The sequence below is a fragment of the Sus scrofa genome, chromosome 10, assembly GCF_000003025.6.
Source record: "Sus scrofa isolate TJ Tabasco breed Duroc chromosome 10, Sscrofa11.1, whole genome shotgun sequence".
NCBI lineage: Eukaryota > Metazoa > Chordata > Mammalia > Artiodactyla > Suidae > Sus > Sus scrofa.
Genome location: NC_010452.4, coordinates 19,312,425 through 19,335,125, shown reverse-complemented (window position 1 = coordinate 19,335,125; position 22,701 = coordinate 19,312,425). Strand labels below are relative to the sequence as shown.

General features: G+C 39.2%; 1 protein-coding gene across 1 annotated transcript in view; it reads right to left on the bottom strand.

Annotated features, from left to right (window-relative positions):
* Positions 1–22,701, bottom strand: part of LOC106505107 — a 40,905-nt gene that overhangs the window by 8,680 nt on the left and 9,524 nt on the right. Inside the window, exons 5-6 of the mRNA XM_021064267.1 lie at positions 5,247–5,345; positions 3,757–3,791 (exon numbers count right to left, since the gene is read on the bottom strand). Of these exons, the coding sequence (XP_020919926.1) occupies positions 3,757–3,791; positions 5,247–5,345 (134 nt within the window). The remainder of the gene's footprint in view (positions 1–3,756; positions 3,792–5,246; positions 5,346–22,701) is intronic.

Genomic DNA, 22,701 nt, shown 5'->3' with positions numbered 1-22,701 from the left:
GATGCTACCAGAAAATTGTTAGAGCTCATCAATGAATTTGGTAAAACTGCAAGATACAAAATTAATACACAGAACTACTCAGCCACAAAAAAGAACAAAGTAATGCCATCTGCAACAATATGGATGGAACTAGAGCTTTCATACTGACTGAAGTTTATCAGAAAGAGAAAGACAAATACCATATGATATCACTCACATCCGGAACCTAGTATATGGCACAAATGAACCTATCTACAGAAAAGAAACAAACTCATGGACACAAAGAACAGACTTGTGGTTTGCCAAGGGGGAGGGGGAGGGAATGGGCGGTTGAGGTAAGTAGATGCAAACTATAGCAACTGGAGTGGATAAGCAATGAGATCACACTATACAGCCTAGGGAACTATAATCACTTCTGATGGAGGATAATGTGAGAGAATGTACATATATGTATGACTGGGTCACTTTGGTGTACAGCAGAAATGGATAGAACACTGTAAATCAACTATAGTAAAATTGTAAATGTTAGCTATAAAAAAGCAAAATTAATACACAGAAATCTACCACATTTCTATATACTAACAATGAAAGATCAAAAAGAAAATTTAGGGAAACCATCCCACTTCCCATTGCATCAAAAAGAATAAAATACCTAGGAATAAACCCACCTAAAGAGACAAAGGATCTGTACTCCGAAACTATAAGACACCAATGAAAGAAAACGAAGATGACATAAATAGATGGAAAGGATACACCACGGTTTTGGATTGGAAGAATCAATACTGTCAAAAATGACTATACTACCAATGGCAATCTACAGATTCAATGCAATCCCTATCAAACTACCGAGGACATTAGTCACAGAACTAGAACAAAATATTTTCAAGCTTGTTTGGAAGCACAAAAGACCCAGAACAGCCAAAGCCATCTGAGACAGAAAACTGGATCTGGAGGAAGCACGCTACCTGTCTTTAGACTACAAAGCTACATTCAACAAAACAGTTTTGTAACAGCACAAAAACAGAAATATAGATCAGTGGAACAAGAAAGAAAGCCCAGAATTAAACCCACACACCTATGGTCAACTAATCTATAACAAAGGAGGCAAGAATATACAATGGAGAACTGACAGTCCCTTCAATAAGTGGTGCTAGGAAAGCTGGACAGCTACATGTAATAGTTTGAAATTAGATCACACCCTAACACTATACACAAAAATAAACTCAAAATGGATTTAAGACCTAAATATAAGACCCTTAGAGGAAAACATAGGTTGAACACTCTCTGACAAAAACCACAGCACTATCTTCTCAGACCCACATTCTAGAATAATGACAATAAAAACAGAAGTAAACAAATGGGACCTAATAAACTTAAAAGTTTTTGCACAGCAAAGGAAACCCTAAACAAAACAAAAAGGCAACCGACAGAATGGTACAAAATACTTTCAAATGAAGCAACTGACAAGTCATTTGGACTGAATCTCCAAAATATATAAACACTTCATGCAGCTCAATACCAAAAAAAACAAACAACCCCATCAAAAAAAGGGCAGAAGATCTAAACAGACAATTCTCCAAAGAAGACATACAGATGGCCCCCAAAAAACCATGAAAAGATGTTCCACATCACTCATTATTAGAGAAATGCAAATCAAAACCACTATGAGTTACCACCTTACACCAGCCAGAATGGCCATCATCAAAAAGTCTACAAACAGTAAGCGCTGGAGAGGGTGTGGAGAAAAGGAATCCCTTTTACAATGCTGATGTTAATGTAATTTGGTGTGCCCACTATGGAAACAGGATGGAGATTCCTCAAACTGTAAATAGAATTACCATTTGATCCAGGAATCCCATTCCTGGGTACCTATTCAAAAAACCATGACTCGAAAAGATACATGTACCCCAGTGTTCACTGCAGCACTATTTACAATAGCCAAGACATGGAAGCAAGCTAAATGTCCACAGACAGAGGAGTGGATAAAGAAGATGCGGTGCATACGCGCAACGGAATATTCCATAAAAAGGATTGAAATAATGGTATTTGTGGCAACATGGATGGACCTAGAAATTATGTCAAGTGAAGTTAGACAGTGAGACACAAACGTCATATGCTATCACTTATATGTGGAACCTAAAAAAAAAGGACAATGAACTAATCTACAGTACAGAAACTGACTCACAAAGTTTGAAAAAGCGATGGTTACTAAAGGAGACAGGTTAGGTGGGAAGGGATGGGCTGGGCGTCTGGGATAGCAATGTAAAATTGGGTTATGATGATGGTTGTACAACTATGTAATAAAATTCACTGAGTTAAAAAAAATAATAAAAGGAATACTCACAAACCATTCTTTGAGGACATTATTGCCCTGCTACCAGAACCAGACAAAGATAACCAAAAAAAAAAAAAAAAAAAAAAAAAAATTACCCAGGCCAATATCACTGATGAACATAAGACACAAAACTCTCAAAAAAATACTGGCAAACAGAATCCAACAATACATGAAAAGCACTGTACACCATGATCGAGTGGGATTTATCCCAGGGATGCAAGGATTTTTCTTTCTTTCTTTCTTTTTTTTTTGGTCTTTTTGTCTTTTGTTGTTGTTGTTGTTGTTGTTGCTATCTCTTGGGCCGCTTCTGCGGCATATGGAGGTTCCCAGGCTAGGGGTTGAATCGGAGCTGTAGCCACCGGCCTACGCCAGAGCCACAACAACGTGGGATCCAAGCTGCGTCTGCAACCTACACCACAGCTCATGGCAACGCTGGATCGTTAACCCACTGAGCAAGGGCAGGGACCGAACCCATGACCTCATGGTTCCTAGTCGGATTCGTTAACCACTGCGCCACAACGGGAACTCCGATGCAAGGATTTTTCAATAGATGGAGAAAAAGCTTCTGACAAAATCACTAAACAGTTATGATAAAAAAAAAAAAAACTCTGCAGAAAAGTGGGCAGAGGGAACCTTCAACTTAATAAAGGCCATCTATGACAAACCCACAGCTAACATTAAACTCAATGGTGAAAAGGTGAAAGCAGGAAGAATCAGGGACGTACCCCTTCGCCACTGTTATTCAACATAGTTTTTGAAGTCCTAGCCATGGCGATGAAGGAAAAAGAAATCCAAATTGGAAAAGAAGTAAAACTATCACTCTTTGCAGATGACATGATACTATACCTAGATAATCCTAAAGATGCTACATGAAAATTGGTGGAGCTCATCAATGAATTTGGTAAAGTTGCAGGCTACTTTACCAAAACTAATGCACAGAAATCTCTTGCATTTCTATACAATAGCAAAAGAGCAGAAAGAAAAATTAAGGAAACAATCCCACTTACCACTACATCAAAAAGAATAAAATACCTAGGAATAAACCTACTAAGGAGCCAAAAACTTATACTATGAAAACTCTAAGATATGAATGAAAGAAACAGAGGATGACACAAACAGATGAAAAGATATATCATGCTCCTGGACTGGAAGAATCAGTATTGTCAAAATGACTATACTACCCAAGGCAATCTACAAATTCAATGCAATCCCTATAAAATAACCAATGGCATTTTTCACAGAACTGGAACAACAAAAAAAAAACTTTCGTATGGAAACACAAAAGACCCTGGACAGCCAAAGCAATCCTGAGAAAGAATAATGGAGCTAGAGGAATCAGGCTCCCTGACTTCAGACTATACTACAAAGCTAAGCTATAGTTATCAAAACAGCAATACAGCTTAATGGGAAAGGATAGAAAGCTGAGAAATAAACCCACGTACCTTTGGTCGATTAATCTATGGCAAGAGGCAAGAACCTACAACGGAGAAAATAAGGTCTTCAATAAGTGGGAGAAATAGACGGCTCTAAGTAAAAAATGAATAGATTTTAAAAAGCATGTGATAAAATTCAGCATACTACTACAACAAAAACTCCCAGCAAACTAGGGATAAAATTCCTTAATGTGATAAAGGCAATCTTAAATGAACATAGAGTAAGCACAATCTTAATGGTAAATCTCTCATGCCAGCTATCTTCACTTTTTATTTTGTTTGCCATGCTCATGCCATGTGGAAGTTCCTGGGCCAGGGATCAAACCTGCTCCTCAGCAGCAGCCTCAGCAGTGACAATGCCAGATCCTTAACCTGCTGAGCCACCAGGGAACTCCCGAAAATCAATATTTAAAAATTAGTTGAAAGAATGTATGTGTGTGTATGTATGTATATATATATATATATATATATAAAACCACTGAGTCACTTTGCTCTATAGCAGAAATTGGCCCAACACTGTAAATTGACTGACTATACCTTAATAAAAATATTAAAAAATAAAAATTAAATTTGAAAGCTTTTTCATAGCAAAAGAAACCATTAAAAAAAATGAAAAGGCAACCCACAGAATGGGAGAAAGCTTTTGCAAATGACTCAACCGACAAAGGTTTCATCTCCAAAAGATACAAACAACCCATACAACTCAACAACAACAACAAAAAACCCAATTGAAAAATGGGCAGAAGACCTTAATAGACATTTCACCAAAGAAGACATACAGATGTCAAGCAGGCATATGAAAAAATGCTCAACATCACTAATTATTAGAGAAATGCAAATCAAAACTATTATGATGTACCACCTTACACTAGTCAGAATGGCCATCATCAAAAAGTCTACAAACAGTAAATACTGGAGAGGATGTGGAGAAAAGGGAACCCTATTACACCACTAGTGGGAATGTAAACTGGTGCAACCACTAAGGGGAAACAGTATGGAAATACCTCAAAAACTAAATACAGAACTACCATATGATATAGCAAGCCCACTCTTGGGCACATATCCAGACAAAACTTTCACTGAAAAAGATACATGCACCCACATGTTCACTGCAGCACTATTCACAATAGCCAAGGCATGGAAACAACCTAAATGCCCATCGATGGATGAATGCATTAGGAAGATGTGATACATACACACAATGGAATACTACTAGCAATAAAAAGAAAAAATAATGCCATTCGCAGCAACGTGGATGGAAACAGAGACTCTCATACTGAATGAAGTAAGTCAGAGAAAGACAGACCATATGATATCTTTTATATGTGGAGTCTAAAACATGGCTCAAACGATCTAAAGATGCTCTACATCTTTAGTCACCACAGATATTAAAATAAAATCAGAGGACAGTAGCAACACTGGCTTATTCGAACTTGGGCAACTGGACACCCACTGAAGGCGGATGACTCACTATAATGAAGGGCTGCCTTCTTACTGACCAGTTCTGAAGAGAAAACAAAATGCAAGTCTGGCTTCCAGCAGGTCTGGGTCTGGCTGACACATCTGACTTCATCGGTATGGACCTCTTTTTCTTGCTCCTAAGGAAGAAGTCAGAAAAACCTCCTAGAAGAGATGACTCTTAAGCTTCATGCTGAAAGATTATTTGCCAGGAAGTCAGAGCAAGAAAAGCATCAGAAGTGCAAGGACTAGCATCCAGCCAGAGACATGCAACAGTAGTATTTCAGGGCTGGGACCAGGAAGCCCAAGAAATAAGATAAGCAGGGGATGGGACAGGTGGGACCTTGTGGGCTGCCTCAGAAACCCTGGACTTTATCCTCTATCATAATGGAGTCATAGGTTCTACCCTTTGGTCCAGATCTGGACCAAATCTCACCATGCAAACTGTATTATCCATTTATTTTTCACTGACTCAAATATACTTCAATGAACAAAAAAATAAAAAATAAAATATGGCACAAATGATCTACTGACAAAACAGAAAAGATCATGGATATGTAGGACAGACTAACGTTTGCTGGGGGGGAGCAGGAGGGTGTGGGATGGATTGGGAGTCTGGGGTTAGTGGATGAAAACTCTTCCATTTGGAGCGGACAGGCAATGAGATCCTGCTGTATAGGACAGAGAACTATATATCTAATCACTTGTGATGGAACATGATGGAGGATAATATGAGAAAAAGAAGATATATATATATATATATATATGTATGACTGGGTTACTTTGCTGTATAGCAGAAATTGACATAACTTTGTAAATCAATCATGATAAAAAATTTTTTAAATGTCAAATTAGACATGTGTGACACATATATTTACACTCATGAAATCACCACACTTAAGAAAATAGTCATCACCTCTAAAAATAAATAAATAAATTGTATTTGAATATAAAAGAAACAAGACAAAAAAAATAAATGAAAGATAGTATTTATAACTGCATCAAAGGTAAGAACTACTGCTATAAGTAGCCCTATAGCTAACATAAAAAAATATCATAAATTCTATGGAGAATATTTTAAAACTTGAGAGATGTTAAAAATGATCTAAATGGAGAAACATGCCATGGCTCCATGGTTTGGAAGATTTGCTTCTGTAAATCTGTCACATCTCCCGAGAGTCAATATAATGCCAATAAAATGTAATGGCATCTGACAAGACAATCCTGTAATTTAGATGGAATTCCAAAAGCAAAAGATTAGCTAAGCCAATCAAGACCCCAAAACAAGGTAGGAAGACGTGTAGTACCTGATACCAAGACTTATTTTAATAGTATTGTAATAGATGATAAGATATTGGCCCAAATGTAAATAAGATATCCAAAGGAAAGAAGAGAAGACCCAGAAATACCTTCACTCAGAGCTCGAGATGATATATGACCGAGGTAGAACCAAAGATCAATGTGGCAATGGATTTTTCACCAAACAGTGATGGAGAATTACAAGTACATATGAAGATAAATGAAACTGGAGTCTTATTTAAAACTATACCCAGAAATCAAGTTTAGGTGAGAATTAAAGACCTCGATGTGAAAGGTAAACCCCTAATGCTTACAGAAGACACTTTGGGAGATGTCTTTATGATCTTACAGTAGAAAAGGACTTAAACACGACACAAAAAATACCTAGATTTAAAGAAAAAGATCGCTAGATTCACCTACATTAAAATAAGTTTGGTTCATAAACCAAAGTAAGTCAAAAGGAATAGGAAAAGTCATTTGTAACACATTTAACATATAATGAGCTAATATCCAAAATAGAGAACTACTACAAACCAAAAAGAAAATCAGAAATAGATTTTGTCCCAGTAGGAAAAAAAAAATGGTCAGAAGACTTGAACAGGAACTTCACAAGAGGAAATCAAAAAGGCCAATAAATACATGAAAAAGTGCTTCACCTCATTAATAATTTAAGGAACACTAATTGCAACCACAGTGATATACTAGATTATCGGACTGGCAAGTAACAATACTAGCAACAATTTCAGTCTGAAAATAACAAGTTTTGGTAAAGATACGAAGCAACAGAAACTTTCATGCCATGCTGGAAGGAGTAGAGATTGGTACAACCACTTAAATACTGTTTGCCATTTCTCTAATAAAAGTCAAAGAGGCATCTTCCCTAATAATATACACTTGCAATTTAACTCCTCCAGAGTAAACTGGTTCTGCAGAGACCTGAGCCCTGAGCCCTGAGCCCTGAGGCTGAGGTTCTCAAAGTGGGGTTCTCCCACTGGCTTCTCAGCTTCACCTGAGATCTTGTCAGAATGCAATTTCCAGGGTCCCCTCCCAGACCTGCTGAATCAGAACATCTGGGCTTGAGGCCCAGTTATACACGCTTTAACAAGCCCTCCAGAGGATTCGGCCTTAAACTCAAGTTTGAGAACCACCTCTTCCAGGCTATGTATGTACTGACTTAATTGCTCTCCTGTTTGGAATGGTACTAGTTATACACCATTCTTGACAGAACTGGGAAAATAGTCTTCCAAGTCATTTTCTGTTTTGTGGTTCAGATGATGGATTGGCTGAAAAATTCTGCAGAAACCCATGTATATTTGTGCACTGGCTTTTTTTTTTTTTTTTTTTTGGTTTTTTTTTGTCTTTTAGGGCCGCAACCAGAGCATATGGAGATTCCCAGACTAGGGGTCCAATTAGAGATGCAACCGGCAGCCTACACCATGGCCCCAGCAACACCAGATCTGAGCCTTGTCTTTGACCTACACCACAGCTCACAGCAATGCTGGATCCTCAACCCACTGAGCAACGCCAGGAATGGAGCCTGCATCCTTGTGGATGCTAGTCCAGTTCACTAACCGCTGAGCCATGATGGGAACTCTGCACTGGCTGTTTTTTTAATACCACCTTCCATAATAGCCCCAAACTAGAAACATCCTAACATGTATCCACAGAAGACAAGCAAATTATGGCACAAAGAGCCAAAAGACAGGCAAAATAATACTGTCAGGACTGCATTCTAGGTGGCACAAAAATGATGATCACACACTTCCCTGCTTCTTGGGGCAGGGAAATGGGTGTGGCCAAGAGGCAGTTTTTTCTTGAGCAGGTGTATTCTAAGTGTATCTATGCATACATCCTGGGTACTCTTTTGTACATATAGCTCACAATAAAAAAAAAAAAAGAAGGGAAAACTAGCAAGATGAGAGAGAGTAAAAATAAAGTTAAAAATAAGCCACAACCTGAGAGAATCTATTTGTATTATTTATCACCAAGATTAACATCCAGAATATATAAACAACTACATACTTTTTTTTTGTCCTTTTAGGGCCGCACTAGTGGCATATGGAGGTTCTTAGACTGGGGGTCCAATCGGAGCTATTGCTGCCAGCCTACACCAGAGCCACAGCAACACCAGACCCGAGCCATGTCTGCCACCTACACCACAGCTCAGATCCTCAACCCACTGAGTGAGGCCAGAGATTGAACCCACAACCTCATGGCTCCTAGTTGGATCTGCTTCCACTGTGCCACGACGGGAACTCCAACTACGTACTTTTAAAATGAAAGACAACATGTTGGAAAACATGTTGAAAAAAAACTGACCAAAGCATCTGAGCAGGTGTTTCATTAAGGATCAGGGGAAAGGAAACGAATATGAAACCCTATCAATAGGAGAATTCCCACCTCAGACAATCCTTTGCAAACCTCAGAAGTTCTATAGTATTAAAAGAATACATACCAATCTCAACTATTTGGATATCCCCCTAATTTTCCCTGTTGGCAGTAAGAAAAGGGCCATTCAATCGGCCTTCCCCAAACCAAACATGCTCCTAGGTGACTAGGTGACATGCCTCTGGTAGCAGATTTCGAATGCAGCTTTCTAGCCCAAAGGGAGAACTCCCGGGACACCCCAATCACGTCCACACACAATACTTTCACTGCCTCACATCACTGAACAGAGCAGGACCCTGTGCGGTCCTCCCAGGTACAAAAGCCCTGCTGTGTCCCCCATGTCTTTTTGTAGAAAAAGGCTTTAGTCCTCTAGACCTTCCTAAGTTCCAAAGGGCAGATTCAAGCAGTTACCAGCTACAAAAGGGAGGGAACGCAGAAACAAAGGAAAAGCAAACCCAACATAATCCTTTCCATGATTGTTATCTTAAAATAAGGCCTTGATTTAAGACCCCAAACTGGAGAGGTCATGTCCTGTGGCTTCCATCAGCTGGCCCCAAGCCAACGTGAAACTGATGATAATGGGAAGGTTAAGAACTAAAACTCCTAGGAGTTCCCCTTGTGGCCCAGCAGGTTAAAGACCTGACCAGTAATTCATGAGGATGTGGGTTTGATCCTTGGCCTCGCTCAGTGGGTTAAGTATCCAGTGTTTCTGTGGCTGTGGTGTAGGTCGGCAGCTGCAGCTCTGATTTGACCCCTAGCCTGGAAACTTCGGTATGCCGTGGGTGTGGCCCTAAAAAAAAAAAAACAAAAAAAAACCAAAAACCAAAAAACTAAAACTTCTGAACACTCATGAAAGCTCTAAGTGAATAATAAAATGCCTCGACCATTGCTTTTGCTCTCTTCTGAAAAGAAGTGAAAGAATCACAAGGCCATGATTTACCACTTTGCTTTGCAGGAACACAGCGATCAATCACAATCACCGTGACACGTCCAGTCACAAGATGGTACCATGAAGTCTGTGACCAAGGTCACGTAGGAAAGGTGAAATTACAAAGATACCCCCTCCTCACTTTTTTGCTTTTAAAAACCTTGTGCCCTGGCCAGCCAGCATGATGGAGACAAGGCCAGGTCTCCTCGACTAATAAAATTTTCTCCACTCCAAACTCTGATGTTTTGGTTTGTTTGTCCTCTACGCCCAGCATAAGAACTTGGGTTTGATACACTCACTTTTTTCTTTCATTTAATTTTAGGAAGACGATCAAATGCTTCGACCATTTGTACACCAACAGTCACACATGTTAAAGGACTTTGGGGACCTGCTTGAATCCAGCTTATGGAAACTGAAAAATGATGTTGCTCTTATAGTGAAAAAGAAGAGAGAATGTTTACTGCATGTGGAATAATGAGGATACACTAACTGAAAACATTTGAGCCTTGAGTTGTGAAGCATTATTTGTGCAGCTAACGAGGTTCATTAACTGGCTATCAGAGTTGAATCATGGACCCAACATAGCCCATTTCCTACTCACTCAACCTATGACACCATTTTAAAGCAAAACCCTTCTGCTTTAGTTTGATTAAAAATCATGTAAAAAGGAATCCCCATCCAGGATGAAGGTGAGGTGGGAAATGAGAGAGGTGAATGGTTAGCACTCTGAGCTCTGGGATCTACTGCCTGGGGTTGAATCCATCACTAATCAATTGTGTGGTTTGGGGCAAGCGACTTCCCCTCTCTAAGCCTCTTTCCTCATCTGTTACGTGGGAATGGTAACAGTACCTACTGCAGATGGTTAACGAATATAAAAGAATATAAAGCACTTAGAATGTGCCTGGCACACAGAAGTAACTGATAAGCATTTGCCATTACTATTTTCAAGATGAACAGTTTTAAATGTCAAATAAAATAATAAATCTGCTGCCAGACCTGGACAACAGGTTATTTCATGCCCCTAATTTCGTACTCTTCCTCTGAATAAATCTGATATTCTACATCCATTTATTTGGTTATCTGGTTCCATGCAAAAGGCCTCATGTGGCAAAGATAAAGATTTATTATGAAATCTGCCAGGAATTAGTTAACCTCAGAGCGATCTTGATTGCACAAAGAACTGATTGATGAGTCTTAGTTAAGGACTCAGAGGCACTGAGTTTTATGGGGAAGGGCTTCAAAAGAAAACTTCTGTGGCCTCAGAGAGACTAACAGGAACAACAGCAGCAATAACAGAGACTCATCGAGTGCTTACTGTGTGCCAGGCACTAAGCTAAGTGCTCAACATTTTAGCTCATTTCATTTTTACCATAATTCTATGAGTTTGGCCCTATTAACTTCCCCCCTTTTGAGGCTTTAAAGGTTAAATAAATGAAACTTGTCCAGGCCACTGTGAGTAAGAAGTGGGCTGACAGGGACTGCATTCCTGACCAAAGACCAGGGACCTTAATCTAACTGTCCCAGGTAGCAAAGTTAGATGATTTGTATTAGAAACCAGGAAGGAGGAAATAGAGGGGACAAGCCTAGTACTTGCTCCCTAAAATATAAAGTCAGAGAAATCACTGTGATAACACTGAAACTCTACTGGCAGGAGAGGCTATCACAGAATTACTCATTAATTTTCCTAACAACTGTATTAGATTATTTACTATATGAGACTATTTTATATCCTTTTTATAGTTGAGGAAACTGAAGCATAGAGAGGTTTAAGCAAAAGTCACAAAGTTAGGAGTTCCTGTCATGACACAGCAGAAATAAATCTGTCTGGGAACCATGAGGATATGGGTTCAATCCCTGGCCTTGTTCAGTGGGTTAAGGATCTGGCATTGCAGTGAGCTCTGGTGTAGGTCACAGATGCAGCTCGGATCCTACGTTGCTGTGGCAGTGGTGTAGGCCAGCAGCTGTAGTTCTGATTGGATTCGTAGCCTGGGAACCTCCATATGCTGGGGGTGTGGCCCTAAAAAACAAACAAACAAAAAGTTACAAAGTTAGGCAGTGGCTGAGCCAGAACCACATGCCCACAGCAAGCTCAAGTCCACATTTTTACCAATCCTAGGTTTCCTGTTTGTCTATTCATACCCTAAACTGATCTTTACCAATCAAATACACTAAACTTTGCTTTAAAAAAAAAACAAAGACTCAATTTCTCAAAGAAAAACAAACCTCTCAAAGAATTCTAACTTTAAGAAGTAACTTTAAAAGAAATCTATAAACAAGTAGGACATTATGTTTACATTCATGTCAAATGAGAACACTGCTTGCTTAAAAACCCAGGTAGAAATCTGAAAAAGAGGCAAGATGCAAAAATATCTTATCTTTGCATCGTGATTAAAACTGCACAAAACTCCCCTATTATTTATTAGGAATGATGGTGATTAAACTTATACTATAATTCACAAGGGGGGGGGACAGTATCTGCATAGTTCTCTAAAATTTACAGCCTAAGTTATTGAATGTTTTTGGGTGACAGGTCTTTTTAACAACCTATCAAAACTCACCCTCCCCAGAAAAATGTACATGTGCACACACTTTATAAACAATATCAGGATGATGACAGACTCCAATGAGATCCAGGATCACAGGTCACTGCTTTAAAGTGACCCTGGAGTATGAGTATAGAACAGACAAATATCAATCAGCCCCCTGTCTTAATATTAAAAGAACCCCATTCAGAATTACTGAATCATACTGAAGAAAAAATCCAGAGAGAGACATACCATAAAAAAATTGAAAGATACCAATATTTTCAATCCTTCTTTTAACAGGATCATTTATCACTACTAAATAATTTTTTTAGAAGTGCACTTGCGTTTTTGTTTTATTTTATTTATTTACTTTGGTCTTTTTGTCTTTTAGGGCCATGGCATATGGACGTTCCCAGGCTAGGGGTGGTCCAATTGGAGCTGTAGCCACTGGCCTACGCCACAGCCACAGAACTATGGGATCCGAGCCGAGTCTGTGACCTACACCACAGCTCATGGCAACACCGGATCCTTAACCCTGTCAGTGAGGCCAGGGATTGAACCTGAATCCTCATGGATGCTAGTCAGGTTCATTAACTGGTGAGCCATGACAGGAACTCCACTACGTAAATAATTTATGCAAATTTATTTCTAAAACACATAAGCTTTAAAAAGAATATACTGGGAGTTCCCATTATGGCTCAGGGGAAACAAATCTGACAAGTATTTGTGGGAACACAGGTTTGATCCCTGGCCTCGCTCAGAGGGTTAAGGATCCCTCATTGCTGTGAGCTGTAGTGTAGGTCGCAGATGTGGCTCAGATCCTGCATTGCTGTGGCTGTGGTGTAGGCTGACAGCTACAGGTCCAATTCAACCCCATCCTGGCAACCTCCATATGCCACAGGTTTGGCCTTAAAAAAGACAAAAAAATTTTTTTTTAAATATACTGTAATGGCACACCACTTCAAAGCTTAAGACGATGTAAAACTTCCGATCATCCTTAAGTCCCATGTGAAATACCTGGTCCTTTCAACTGAGTACAAATTCTGATATTTGGCTTGCTCTTATCAGGACTAAGACCTTGGCTATATCCTTGATTAAAAAATGTCAACGTAAATGATGAGGCATCGATCTGAGGAAAAGAAAGCAAAGGGTTTATTAATTTTTTTTTGTCTTTTCTTGGGCCTCTCCTGCGGCATATGGAGGTTCCCAGGCTAGGGGTCTAATCGGAGCTGTAGCCACCGGCCTATGCCTGAGCCACAGCAACACGGTATCCAAGCCACGTCTGTGACCTACATCACAGCTCATGGCAACACCGGATCCTTAACCCACTGAGCAAGGCCTGGGATCGAACCCACAACCTCATGGTTCCTAGTCGGATTCGTTAACCACTGCACCATGACGGGAACTCCACAAATGGTTTATTAAATATACACATCATTTTCTCCTTGAACATAACAGAACCCACTATTGTAACATTTTCAATAGATTAAAAAAATATGCTATCTGCCAGAATATCCTGTCATTCTTTATTTAAGCATGCAGCAAACAATAATTCTTTGAAGAAATACGAGTTTTGCTGGTATAAAATTAGGAGGACAGAGCTAATGAGGAATAGAGCTGATATAAAGATGAGTCTTAGTTTGTGGCTTAAAGAATATCATTAATATAGACAGTTTCAGAGGAAATGCTATATAGGTAGTTTTTATTTTAGAGTAGAATATGGTACTCTGGCTTTAGATATCTGTTTGAGCCGAAAAGACAAAAATACTAAGCAATGGCAAGATGTGCCTCAGTTATAGACATAAAATTGCTCAACTTAGAAGGGTAAAAATTTGATTCAAAAACTAAATTATAAAAGATTTATCCAAGCATCTGTCACAATCACTAAATTTGTTTTATGTTATTTTATTTTTTTTGGCTGTGTCCACAGCATGTGGAAGTTTTGGGACCAGAGACTGGACCTGTGCCATAGTAGCAACCAGTCACAGTAGTGACAATGCCAGATCCTTAACCTGGTGAGCCACCAGGGAACACACATATATAAAGAGATCTAATAACAATATGAAATGTAATTAAAAGTGCAAGACTAGTTTAGAGGAGAGCATTATAAAATTTACCGAGGAGGAGGCCAGGGTTTTGAATTATGCACACATGCGCACATACACACAGGCACATGTGCACACAATCTAATAGAGAACTTTATTACATAGAAAAGTTAGGGGAGTACCAGAAAGGAGAAACCATTATTTAAAGACCAAAGCAGACAAAGATGCCACAAGAAAATCACAGACAATAACCCTGAGAAACATAAATGAAAAAATACTCAATAAAATATTAGCAAACTAAATTCAATAATGTATTAAAAGGATTATAGACCACAATCGAGTGGGATTTATTTTCAGGCTGGAAGGATTTTTCAACATCCACACATTAGTCAAAGTGATATACCACATCATCAAAACACAGGATAAAAATCCTATCATCTCAAATGCAGAGAAAGCATGTCACAATATTCAATGTCCATTTAGGGTAAAAAGTCTCAAAAGAGTAGGTACGCAGAAGGAATATTCTTCAACATCATAAAGGCCATCTATGACAAACCCACAGCTAACATCATATTCAATGGTGAAAAGCTGACAGCTTCTCTTTGAAGATCAGGAACAAGACAAGGATGCCCATTCTTGTCAATAGTAACATAATACTGGAAGTTCTATCCAGAGCAATTAGGTAAGCAAAAGAAATAAAATGTATCTAGATTGGAAAGGAAGAAGTAAAGCTGTCACTAGTTGCAGATGACATGATTTTTTTTTTTTGTCTTTTTAGGGCCATACCCACAGCATATGTAGGTTCCCAGGCTAGGGATCGAATTGGAGCTGTAGCTGCTGGCCTACAACACAGCCATAGCAACATGGGATCCAAGTAAAGTCTGTGACCTTTACCAGAGCTTGTGGCAAGGCCAGATGCTTAACATACTGAACAAGGCCTGGGATTGAACCTGTGTCCTCATGGATGCTACTCATGAGATTTGTTTCCACTGAGCCAGGACAGGAAACCCGACATGTTCTGTATAGAAAACTTTATAAAGACTCCATCAAAAAATCAGAAATAAATGCATTCAGTAAGCTCATGGAATACAAAATAAATACACAAAAATATGTTGTATTTCCACACACTAATGAACTGTCAGAAATATTATGAAAGCAATCTCATTGGAGTTCCTGTTGTGGCACAAAGGAAAGGACTCTGATTAGGAACCATGAGGTTGTGGGTTCCATCCTTGACATTGCTCAGTGGGTCAGTCATCCAGCATTGCTGTGAGCTGTGGTGTAGGTCACAGACTCAGCTCAGATGCCACATTGCTGTGGCTGTGGCAAAGGCCAGCAGCTACATCTCCGATTTAACCCCTAGCCTGGGAACCTCCATATGCCGTGGGTGTGGACCCCCTGAAAAAAGAGCAATCTCATTTACAATTGCATCAAAAAGAATAAAATACCTAGGAATAAATATATAGCCTATATATCTATAGGTCAAAGAACCACATGCTGAAACCTACGAGACATGAACAGAAGAAACTGAAGAGATCACAAACAAATGGAAAGACAGTCCATGCTCATGGATTGGAAGAACATCATTAAAATGACCATGCTACCCAAGGCAATCTACACATTCAACACAATCCTTCTCAAAATACCAATGGCATATTTCACAGAACCAAAACAGTAAGTCCTAAAATTTGCATGAAACCAGAAATGACTCCATATAGCCAAAGAAATATTTGAAAGAAGAACAAAGCTGGAATAAATTACTAATGCTATAGTAATTAAAACAGTACGGTACTAGGGAGTTCCCACTGTGGCACAGAGGAAATGAATCCTGCTAGTATCCACGAGGATGGGTTTGAATCCTAGCCTTGCTCAGTGGGTTAAGGATCTGGCATTGCTGTGAGCTGTGGTATGGGTTGCAGACACGGCTCAGATCCCACATCACTGTGGCTGTGGTGTAGGCCAACAGTTGCAGCTTTGATTCAACCCCTAGCCTGGGAATTTCCACATGCTGCACCTGTAGCCCTCAAAAGCAAAATGACAACAACAACAAAAACCAAAAGAAAAAAAAATGGAATGATACTGGCATAAAAATATAGATCAACAGAACAGAACAGGACACAGATCTCCAACATAAACCCAAATATACCTGGTCAACTGATTTATGATAAAGGAGCTAAGATATACAATGCGCAAAGGACAGTCCCTTCAATAAACGGTGTTGAAAAAGATCAGACAGTCACATGCAAAACAATGAAATTGGACCACTTCTTACATCAAAATGGATAAAAACTTGAATATAAGACCTGAAACTACAGAACTGCTAGAAAAAAAAACATAGGCAGTAAACTTCTTGATAGAGTCTTTTTTTTTTTTTTTTTTTTTTTTGCTATTTCTTTGGGGCCGCTCCCACGGCATATGGAGGTTCCCAGGCTAGGGGTCGAATCGGAGCTGTAGCCACTAGCCTACACCAGAGCCACAGCAACGCAGGATCTGAGCCGCGTCTGCAAACTACACCACAGCTCACGGCAACGCCGGATCGTTAACCCACTGAGCAAGGGCAGGGACCGAACCCGCAACCTCATGGTTCCTAGTCAGATTCATTAACCACTGCGCCACGACGGGAACTCCTTGATAGAGTCTTAAAGATGATTTTTCTGAACCTTACATCAAAAACAAAGGCAAAAATAAACAAGTAAGATTCAATCCAAGTAAAATGCACACAGCAAAGGCAGCTATGAGCAAAATGAAAAGTTAACCAATAGGAGAAAATATTATACATCACATATCTGGTAAGTGACTATTTCATACAATATATAAAGAAGCCATACAACTCACTAGCAAAAACCAAACAATCTAATTAAAAAAGGGGCAGCAGATCTAAAGACATTTTTCCAAAGAAGACATAAAAATGGCTACTAGTACATGAAAAGATCCTCTACATCATTCATCATCAGGAAAATGCAAATCAAACCACGCACCTGTCAGAATAGCTGTTATTTTGAAAAAGGCTAAAAACAGACAAATGATGAGGGTGGAGTTCAGGAAGACGCCAGGCATACCAAAATTATAACTACATACAGAGCAATCATCAATGAGAACAACCTGAATACTAGCGGAAAAGAGACAGTGAAAATACTGAAGGAATTAAGAATGAATTATTAAGGAATTAAGAACTGATACGAACAGCAGTGCAGACTACTTTAGAAAGGAACTCAAAAACATAAGGAGGAGCCAAGGAAAATGAGAAAATTCATTGGCAGAGACACAAGCTGAGTTAAAGGCACCCAAGAGCAGAATGAATAATGCAGAGGAACAAATCAGTGACTTGGAAGATAGAATCTTGGAAATCACCCACCCAATCAGGACAGCAGACAGAAAACCAAATGAAAAACCACAAAAGCAATGGAAGAGCTCCATGGGATAAGATAGAGCAGCCCAATCTACACAAAACAGGGATTCCAGAAGGAGAAGAAAATGAGACAGAAAAGATATTTGATGAAATTATGGCTGAAAATGTTCCAAATTAAAGCAAACAGACATCAAGGTACAGGAAGCACAGAGGGCCCCAAACAAGCTGAACCCAAACAGTCCCACACCAAGACATACTATAATAAAAATGGCAAAAGTTAAAGAGAGGAATCAAAAGGCAGCAAGAGGAAAACAAAGAGTTAATTAGAAGGGACCCACCATAATGCTATCAGCTCATTCCTCTATAGAAACAATACACGGCAGAAGAGAGTGCCAAGACATACTCAAAGTTCTAAAAGGGAAACATCTGCAGCCTAGACTACTCTACCCAGGAAGAATATCATTTACAATACAAGGAGAACTACAGTTTTTCTCCGATGAACAAAAGCTAAAAGAGTACAGCAATACTAAACCCATTCTCAAAGAAATACTGACAGGGCTTCTCCAAATAAAAAAAGAAGAAGAAATAGGATGGAGGAAATCACAATTGGAAAGCAATCACTTAAATAAGCCAGTATACAGATCTAAAAGGGAGAAAAAAAACCTACTATAAAAGTGATGATAAACACAAGGAATAGCAAAAGAACAAACATGAAGATGTTTAAAAAGGACTTCAAAATCATACAATGTGAGGAAGGAAAGAGAAAATCTAGACTTTTTTTTTTTTTTTTTTAAGAATGTCTTGGAGCCTATATGACTATCAGGCAAGCAGACATAGGTAGGGGTTAACATAACTGAAAAACAGGGCAACCACAAGTCAAAACCAAACAATACAGTCACAAAAACTAAAAAGAAGAGGACACAAGCAGACAATAAAAGGAAATCATCCAATCCAAAAAAGAAAGGAACAAAGAATCAACTGGTAAACAAGGTTTAAAATGGCGACAAATACATACTCATCGGCAATTACTTTAAATGTCAATGGCCTGAATGCTCTAATCAAAAGACACAGAGTGGCAGACTGGATAAAAAAACAAGAGCCTACGATATGCTGCCTACAAGAGACTCACCTTACGGCAAAGGACGCATCTGGTTTGAAAGTGAGTGGTTGGAAAAAGCTATTTCATGCAAATGGAAAAAACAGGAAAGCGGGAGTTGCAATACTCCCATCAGACAAGAGAGACTTTAAAACGTAGGCCCATAAAGAAAAAGAAGGACACCATTTAATGATAATGGAATCCATTCAAGAAGAGGATATTACACTCGTCGATATATATGCCCCTGATATAGGAGCACCCAGATACATACAACAAATACTAACAGACATAGAAGGAGAAAATGATGGGAATACAGTAACAGTAGAAGACTTCCAATACCCCATTCACATCAATGGACAGATCCTCTAGACAGAAGATCAATACGGCAACAGAAATCCTAATGACACAACAGGAAAGTTAGACTTGATTGACATCTTCAGGACATTACATCCAAAAAAATCACAATACACCTTCTTTTCAAGTGCACACGGAACATTTCCAAGGAGTGACGACATACTGGGCCACAAAACTCACCTCAACAAATATAAGAGCATAGACATTATTGCAAGTATCTTCTCTGACCACAATGGCATGAAACTAGACATCAACCACAGGTAAAGAAATGAGAAAAAAATGACTACCTGGAGACGAAACAACATGCTACAAAAAACCCAGTGGGTCAATGAGGAAATCAAAACGCAAGTTAAAAGACCTCAGGACAAATGATAATGAAAACACAACCCATCAAAATCTACAGGATGCCACAAAAGCAGTTCTTAGAGGGAAGTTCATAGCAATATAGGCCTTCCTCAAAAAAGAAGAAAGATCTCAAATTGAAAACTTAACCCACCACATAAATGAATTAGAAAAAGAACAACAAACAAAACCTAAAGTCAGCAGAAGCATGGAAATCATAAAGATCAGAGAGAAAATCAACACAAGAGAGAGTCAAAACACAATAGAAAAAAATCAGTGAAAAAAATCTCTGAAAGGGTAAACCAAATTGACAAACACCTGGCCAAGCTCACCAAGAAGAGAACAGCAAGAACTCAAACAAAATAAGAAAAAGGAGAAATCTCAAAGGATACTGCAGAAATCCAAAACCATAAGAGAATACTATCAATTGTACGCCAACAAACTGGACACCCTCCAAGAAATGGAAAACTTTCTAGAGGCTTACAGTCCGCCAACACTCAATCAAGAAGAAACAGATCAACTGAACAGACCCCATCACTAGAAATGAAATGGAGTATGTCATAAAAACACTCCCTACCAAAGAAAGTCCACGACCAGATGGCTTCACGGGCAAATTCTACCAAACACACACAGAACCTATACCCATCCTCCTTAAACTTTTCCAAAAGGCTGAAGAAGGAACACTCCCAAAGACATTCCAGGAAGCCACCATCACCCTAACACCCAAACCAAGAAACTACCAAGAAAGAAAATTACAGGCCAATATCTTTGATGAATATAGATGCAAACATTTTCATCAAAATTTTAGCCAACTGAATCCAACAGCATATACAAAAGATCGCACACCATGACTGGGTAGGAGTCATTCCAGGTTCACAGGATGGTTCAACACATACAAATCAATGTCATACACCACATTAACAAAAGAAAAGTCAAAAAACCATAGGATCATCCCAATAGATGCCGAAAAAGCATTTGACAAAGTCCAACACCCATTCCTGATAAAAATTCTTACCAAGCCTTAACATAATCAAAGCCATTTACGACAAGCCCACAGCCAACACAATACTCAATGGGAAAAGCTGAAAGTCTTCCCACTCAAGTCTGGACCAAGACAAGGATGCCCACTCTCACCACTTTTATTCAACATAGTATTGGAAGTCCTAGCCACAGCAATTAGACAAACAAAAGAAGTGAAACGTATCCAGATTCGAAGAGAAGAGCTAAACCTGTCACTCTACATAGATGACATGATACTATATATGGAAAACCCTAAGGAGTCCACACAAAAACCAGTCAAACTGCTCAACAAATTCAGCAAAGCAGCAGAATACAAGATTAACACTCACTCAGAAATCACTTGCATTTCTGGATATTACCATGAAATATTAGAAAAGGAAAATAAAAATACAATACCATTTAAAATCACACACACACCCAAAATTAATAAGTCTAGGAATAAATCTGACTAAGGAGGTGAAAGACTTACATGCTGAGAACTATCAAACATTCATCAAAGAAATAAAAAGAGGATTCAAAGAAATAGAAAGATATTCCATGCTTCTAAATGGGAAGAAGTAATATCATTAAAATGGCCATACTACCCAAAGCAATCTACTGATTCAACCCAATCCCTCTCAAAATACCCATGACATTTTCCACAGAACTACCACAAACAATCCAAAAATTTATGTGGAACTATAAAAGACCCAGAATTCCCAACGCAATCTGGAGTAACAAAAACCAAGCTGGAGGCATGACTCTCCCAGACTTCAGACCTTACAAAGCTCCAGTCATCAAGACAGTGTAGTACAGGTCCAAAAACAGACATACAGACCAGTGGAGCAATGGAGAACCCAGAAATGAACCCAGACACCTATGGTCAATTACTCTTCAACAAAGGAGGCAAGAGTATTAAAGGGGAAACAGATAGGCTCTTTACCAAGTGGTGCTGGCAAAACCAGACAGCTGCATGTACATCAGTGAAACTAGAACACACCTTCACACCATGAATAAAGGTCAACTCCAAATGATTTAAAGACTTAAACATAAGACAAGACACCATCAAACTCCGAGAATAGAACATAGACAAAACATTCTGTGACAACAACCCGACAAATGTTTTCTCAGGTCAGCCTCCTAAGGCAACAGAAATAAAACCAAAAAGAAACCAGCTGGACCTAATCAAACTGAAAAGAGTTTTGCACAGCAAAGGAAACCATAAAAGAAACAAAAAGACAATCTACAGAATGGGAGAAAATCGTTGCAAACCACGCAGCCAACAAGGGCTTAATCTCCAAAATATACAAACTATTCATATAACTCAACAGCCAAAAAAACCCAAACAACCCAACTGAAAAATGGGCAGAAGACCTGAAGAGACATTTCTCCAAAGAAGACATCTGGATGGTCAACGGGCACAAGAAAAAATGCTCGACATCACTACATATTAGACAAATGCAGATCAAAACTACAATGGGGGGGGAGCTACAATGAGGTACCACTTCACACCAGTCAGAATGTCTATCATTAATAAGTCTACAAATAACAAATGCTGGAGAGGGTGTAGAAAAAAGGGAACCCTCCTATCCTGCTGGTGGGAATGTAAATTTATACAACCACTATGGAAAACAGTATGGAAGACACCTCAGAAAACTAAATCTAGAACTACCACATGATCCAGAAGTTCCATTCCTGGGCAGATATCAAGACAAAACTTTCATTGAAAAAGATATATGCGGAGTTCCCATCATGGCTCAGTGGTTAATGAATCCGACTAGGAACCATGAGGTTGCAGGTTTGATCCATGGCCTCGCTCAGTGGGTTAAGGATCTGGCATTGCCGGAGCTGTGGTGTAGGTCTCAGAAGCAGCTTGGATCCTGAGTTGCTGTGGCTGTGGTGTAGGCTGGCAGCTACAACTCTGATTGGACCCCAAGCCTGGGAACCTCCATATGCCACAGGAGCGGCCCTAGAAAAAGACACACACACACACATCCCTGTGTTCACTGCAGCACCATTCACAATAGCCAAGACATGGAAACAACCTAAATGTTCATCGACAGATGAATGGATTGGGAATGTGGTACATACACACAATGGAATCCTACTCAGCCATAAAAAAGAACAAAAGAATGCCATTTGCAGCAAAATCGAAAGAACCAGTGACTCTC